Here is a 5,631-nt window from a genome sequence, read left to right as displayed (position 1 = left end):
TTTACGTGCAAGATGTGAAGCAGATGCGTTTATAATGAGACTTTTGGTACACCTGAATGCATTTAAATTTTTTAGAATTTTGACGCTACCATACCTTTCCAACCGGATGTTGCGTTCGCCAACGGATTTCACGCCTACGTATACAAATCTTTTGACTACAAAATACCATAAAGCAATGCAAAAAAGGGTTTGGGCGACAGCGAAAATTCTCGTGGATGCACGAACTGGGTGCACATCCACGAGAACCGGGCCAAATCCTTAACTGATCGTAACCATTATCCGTTATCTAAACAAATAAGTGATCAGTAGAATGTTCCGATGTCTTTTATAAGGAAAGTGCGCGAAAGCGAAAGTTCCGTGGGTTCAAGTTCATGCATGTAGTGCTATGTACCGTGTCACTTCCCTTAACTATTGAAATAATAAAATATGTATTATTACTGATGGCTCGTCGACCGGCGTCTCCGGTAGTTTCTCCGGAACACATTGTGAATTCTCAGAATGCAAGGCAAGTCAAATTATATTGGACTCAAAAACGTAGGCAATGGAAAGGGAAATAACAAATTAAAGGTACGATCGTATATGAATTTTCTTATAATCGAAATGCAACACGGGAAACCGATCGGATCAATAATAACACTAATTATTAGGCAGAATACCAACGCCCTTGCCAGGTACCGGACATCAAAAAAGTCTGGCACTCAGTTGACGTAATGCCTCCTTTAAAGGTTGGTACCTGTTACTCCACTAATCCGCGAATGGGCCGAGTGAGTAACTGCCGCCGTCCTCTGTGACTTGCACTGCATATTTGGTTGGAAAAAGCTTAAGTACAGCAGCCAGCCGTAAATCGTTAATATATTATGTTGCATGGTAAGGATTCCGAAGGTATTTGGAATTTTTTAAACTATTTATTACTGACATCGTGAGTCGCGATTGCAACACGTGTTAACCGCTGAGGCGAAGCGATGTATGCGTTGTTTCGATTTTGTAATAGCGTTTTAAGGCGATTTTCTTGTAAGTTACTAAGGAATTCATCGATCCATCCTGGTGCCGCGCACATGCTACTGTTTACGCACATGATCCGTAAACATTAATTAAGGCTGTGGAAAGTCTGCTTCGACTCAACACTGCTGAATGCGTAGTGTCCCGACTCCCGACCGATTAATATCATACTGGCAAGAAGAAAGGCTTGGGAACTGGGAAGTGCTGGAAGAACGGAAAACATAACCAACAAAGCGGTCGCCAGTAGCCAAACATATTGATTGTGTTTGTTTTTTGGAAGGGTTAAGCGTAACGTCTCGGGCTTATACCTTATTCCGTGAAGAAAAACGCTGAAATTGGCGCTAAATTAGTGCTTCGCAGAACAACGGTTACCTACCACGTCCAACGACTGTACGGCCTGAATTCAAAAAAGGTCATGTTTTACTTGAATCGTGCCCGTAGCTACACTATCAAAGGTCACGCAGGCGGATGGCAAACCCAAACTTACCGTATTTGAAAAGGGATATTACAGTACCAAAAGTTTGCTAGGCAAATTTAAAATGAGTGGAAGACTGTTAGAGAAGATGGGCCGCGTTTTCCGTTCGGGACTGTTTTAGTTTTGTTCCGGCCGTAGTGTTACTGTTGCTGGCTTTGTTTTAATCAGAAAAAAAGCTACCTAAGAAAAACTTCATAAAAACAAATCCCGACGAGGATTTAAAAATTTTCGTAATTTATTTTATCCTAGTGTCCCAGTTATTAATAATTATAGGCTGTACAGTAACATTTAGCTGTCATTCCCGGCATATCCTGCGTCACAACTTTATAAAATTTACCTCTAGTCGCCACCTCGTCACAGCCCGTGTTGGCAGCTTATTAAGGCGCTACAACTCATAATTGTATGCGTTGCTATGTCACACCATGTTTTGCGTAGTTAAACTTATCATTATTGTCAACTTGCAGACTTCTCCACGATCTTAACAGTTACGGACCGAAACGCAGTACCATGTGCTCTGCAGCAGGATGGACCGACGAGTTCCCTAGCAACCTGCGAGACGTTAGACGCCAGAAAGGCTATAACAAAATCAAAACCGTGCGTATTGCTTCGTCTCAGCGGTGGTATAATATTGTGTACTGCTGTCGCGGCGTACCGACATTTCGGCATAGGGACATTTCGGCATTGGACACTTCGGCATAAGACATTTCGGCATGAGGACATTTCGACATTATTATTAGTATTATTATTATCTTCCTGGAGCAGACAAACCATTCATGGGACTTCGACAATGACATTACAGGTGTTAAAATGACATTGCTTTGCCTGGTCGAAAACCAAAAATAAACAGAAACAAGAAAGATCAAAACAGGCTATCCAACTAGCACTTCGAAGTCCAACACCTTTAAAGCAAACTTAAAAAACCCAACAGTTTCCGAGTTCAAAATTTCCGCATTAACCTTCTGCACGTGTTCAAGCAGCTGCTTCAGTCGTACAGCGAAAGAGGACTCGCCGATCTTCTTTTTCACTTTCGTGTCCACACGGTTACCAATCCGCAGGTTGTAGTGTTGTTTCATATCCCGGAAGTTCACGAGTCGAGACAGATAATCCGGCACAGGAAATTTGCTTTTGTTCCAGATTTTAAAAAGCCACACCGCTTCGCTCTGCTTCCATCGATGGAGGATGGAAGTGATTCCCAGTTCCTGGTTCAAGGTCCGCTTGAAAGGGCCTTTGTATCCAGTCATGGCTCGCAGTGCTTTGCGCTGTAGTTTAGCCAGTCCTTCTTTCAGTGCCACAGACGCCGGCGCCCACAGAGTCGAACAATAGTCCAAATGTGACTGGACGCAGGCATGATAAAGGCTCCGACATATGGACATTTCGGCATAAAATCTAGGTACACTGATACCTAATCATACAAAATCATGATGGATGGAGTAGAGTAAGTAAAATATCTTCAGCGCTCAAAATCCTAAAACCTAGCAAAACATGCCGAACATGCAAAAGCCAGAAACTAGAACGTCGGAAGACATAAGATACGTAGAAACCTTGAAAAATCGTATTAAAAATTGCGAGGATTTGATAAAACTAAGGAACACTAGAAAAGCCAAGAAAACCTAAAAATAAACCTAAGAATCCTAAGTAAACCTAAAACCTACGACACCTAAGAAAACCTAAGAAGATATACGGATACATAAGAAAACGTTAGAAAACAACAGTACTTATTATGCAGAAACGTCCGTATACCGAAATGTCCACATGCCGAAATGTCACTATGCCGAAATGGTCGGACACGGCTGTGGCAACTCATGACGTTAGGAACCGGTACGAGATTTTCATGCAGCGCTTTACTGCCGTCCTGAAGTTCATGTTGCTCGTTTTTCAGCACAGGATGAACCGGATGGTGCTTCTCGTGGCTGAATTGAAAACAACATCATGTAACAGCAGGAATCATTGTGCGGGTTACTGATACTAGAACTTCGAAATGCATCACTAACTTTGCTCTTAGATAAAAATATCCAAAATACCTTCAGAATTAAACAAGAGGACTGAAGTACGCCAAATAATAATATTTATCTAAAGTAACGTACAGCGTTTCGCTCCTTTCCATGCACCGTACATTGACGGTTTACGGCTGGCTGCTGTGCTTTTGGCAGCCAGGTCTTCGGTGCAGCGCGCGCACCACACAAACGACCACGGTTACTGACTCTGTCCTGTGGCGGATTCCTACAGGTACATTAGAAGTAAGCAGTAACGAAGTAAGTGGAAGTTATCAGGCTTTTTACAGATTGGCCATTAGTATTTATATTTCACATTTTGATAGTTACTGCGATAACCATTCAAGACGACGACGCAAATAAAAGACTCAGGAACATTTTCTACTTGCTAGTAATTCTTTGGTAACAGAATCATAATCCTTCCAGTTACGTACGTACTGAGTGAAAGTATAAGTACGGTAAGTACAATCCAAGCATGTACAATTATTAGCAATAAGTCAATATGTATTAATTCTTCTTTTTAACGGAAAAATTAATTTTTGTAGAGGTTAATGCATTTCGCATGATTGAGCGCGCGAAGGAAAATATGGAAGACGACATGGTGACGCTGCAGTTCCCACCGAGTGCGACAACGCCATCGTCATCGCCAGGTAGCGTGTTGCGACCGCATCTGGGGAACACTGTGTCGTTCTGGTGCCCCGTTCCCGTGGGCGGGCACTTCTCCGGCATCAGCTGGACCGTCCAGGGTCAAACTGTATTCGAACGCGGCCAGCCGGTGGCGCTGCCGGCCTCCCAGCCGCATTCACATTATGAATTCGCGCAGTTGGATGACGGGACCGCGGTGCTCCGCATCCGCAACGTCTCCCTGGCGTCCAGCGGAGAGGTCGTCTGCCGTTTGGACGAGGCGGCCAGAAAGACCGAGTTGCGGCGCTTCACCTTGATTCCCCGCGTCACGGAGGCCTCGGAGGTTTTCGTGGAAGGGCTGCCACCGAAGCAGCGGTCGGTCGTCGGGGGCAACTTCAACATCAGTTGCCGGGTGCGGCTGCCTCTGGCGCCGGAGGTGGCGGAGAATGTGCAACATCACTTCATGTGGCGGCACCTGGGTCGGCTGCTGGATGCGCCGGCTGAAGAGCCGTACAGTTCGCATCTGCCGGCGTCGTGGACGAGGACCGCCAACGACACGCGGACTGTCGTGGACCTCTTGGGTCGGCCCATTGTCAACGTGACGCGCGGTTCGCCGCTTGCGCACTCCGTGGCGGATCTATTCCGCACCGCCGTCAGCAACTCCGGCATCAGAGACAACGCGCCGGGCGCCGTGTTCGCTTTCCACCTGAATTCAACCTACGCTGACCAGGGCGATATCGGCCCGGTGGAGTGCTGGTTCCGGCCGCATCGACACCTCCACGAGTGGATCGTGCAGTCCACCTATTTGAGCGTCGCGCCTTAGCCCAGGCTGTTCTGTTGTCTTTCATTAATTGAGCCAATGGACAACATGCGATATGACTAAGCATTAAAATATGCAGGAATAATTACGGCAACAATTATCTACAGTATAAATGGTATATATCTACATGTACATTATAAATAGTAATTACATGTACCTACAGTAAAAGAAGATGAAAAAGTGCGACTGTACTTGTATCTGTTGGGAAGATACATCTTCGCGCCATTAGCCTTCGAAACTCTCGGACCGTAGGAAAGTCGACCATCGCTCTAATTAAAGAAATTGGGAAGCGACTCCAGCTCCAAACAGGTGAACCTCGTTCCCATGAGTTCCTGCGCCAGCGAATATCGTTGGAAATTCAGCGAGGCAACGCCACCTGTGTACTTGGAACAATGGAAGGAGCGGCAGCATTATATGAGATTCTGTTGCTGTGAATTTGTGACTAACTATTTTCGTTATGTAATGTACATACTCGTATTTATGAAATAAAAAAAATGCGCCTACAGTAATCACCAGCTCCGAAAAATTTAATTTTTTTGCAGGAAGAAAGTATAATACGCGCGGCCTCTCTATTTTTGTTCTGTAATCTCTAATCAAAACATTTCAAAAGAAACTGACACCGCCAATAACCTTTGGTCCACAACTGGCTCAAATGATTTTTGCTTTTGAATTTGTCCTAACGGATTCGTGCCGGCATGATCCCGCAGTTGGTTCAACCGTTT

The 5,631-nt window shown here is 44.9% G+C and overlaps 2 protein-coding genes across 2 annotated transcripts; one reads left to right on the top strand and one right to left on the bottom strand.

Moving 5' to 3' along the window:
- Positions 1-2,259: 2,259 nt before the first annotated feature.
- Positions 2,260-5,176, bottom strand: LOC129593139 (uncharacterized). The gene is made up of 4 exons (XM_055489330.1): positions 5,102-5,176; positions 3,559-3,694; positions 3,215-3,384; positions 2,260-2,876 (listed from the first exon to the last, which is right to left on the bottom strand). Exons 2-4 carry the CDS (start codon positions 3,576-3,578, stop codon positions 2,344-2,346), a joined length of 723 nt encoding a protein of 240 aa, XP_055345305.1. The 5' UTR covers positions 3,579-3,694; positions 5,102-5,176; the 3' UTR covers positions 2,260-2,343.
- Positions 3,467-4,995, top strand: LOC129593137 (uncharacterized). The gene is made up of 2 exons (XM_055489327.1): positions 3,467-3,700; positions 4,011-4,995. Exons 1-2 carry the CDS (start codon positions 3,577-3,579, stop codon positions 4,910-4,912), a joined length of 1,026 nt encoding a protein of 341 aa, XP_055345302.1. The 5' UTR covers positions 3,467-3,576; the 3' UTR covers positions 4,913-4,995.
- Positions 5,177-5,631: the final 455 nt, after the last annotated feature.

This window comes from Paramacrobiotus metropolitanus, unplaced genomic scaffold (assembly GCF_019649055.1).
Source record: "Paramacrobiotus metropolitanus isolate TYO unplaced genomic scaffold, Prichtersi_v1.0 Parri_scaffold0000060, whole genome shotgun sequence".
Taxonomy (NCBI): domain Eukaryota; kingdom Metazoa; phylum Tardigrada; class Eutardigrada; order Parachela; family Macrobiotidae; genus Paramacrobiotus; species Paramacrobiotus metropolitanus.
The sequence above is the reverse complement of the archived record's forward strand: the minus strand, read 5'-3'. Positions and strand labels throughout refer to the sequence as shown.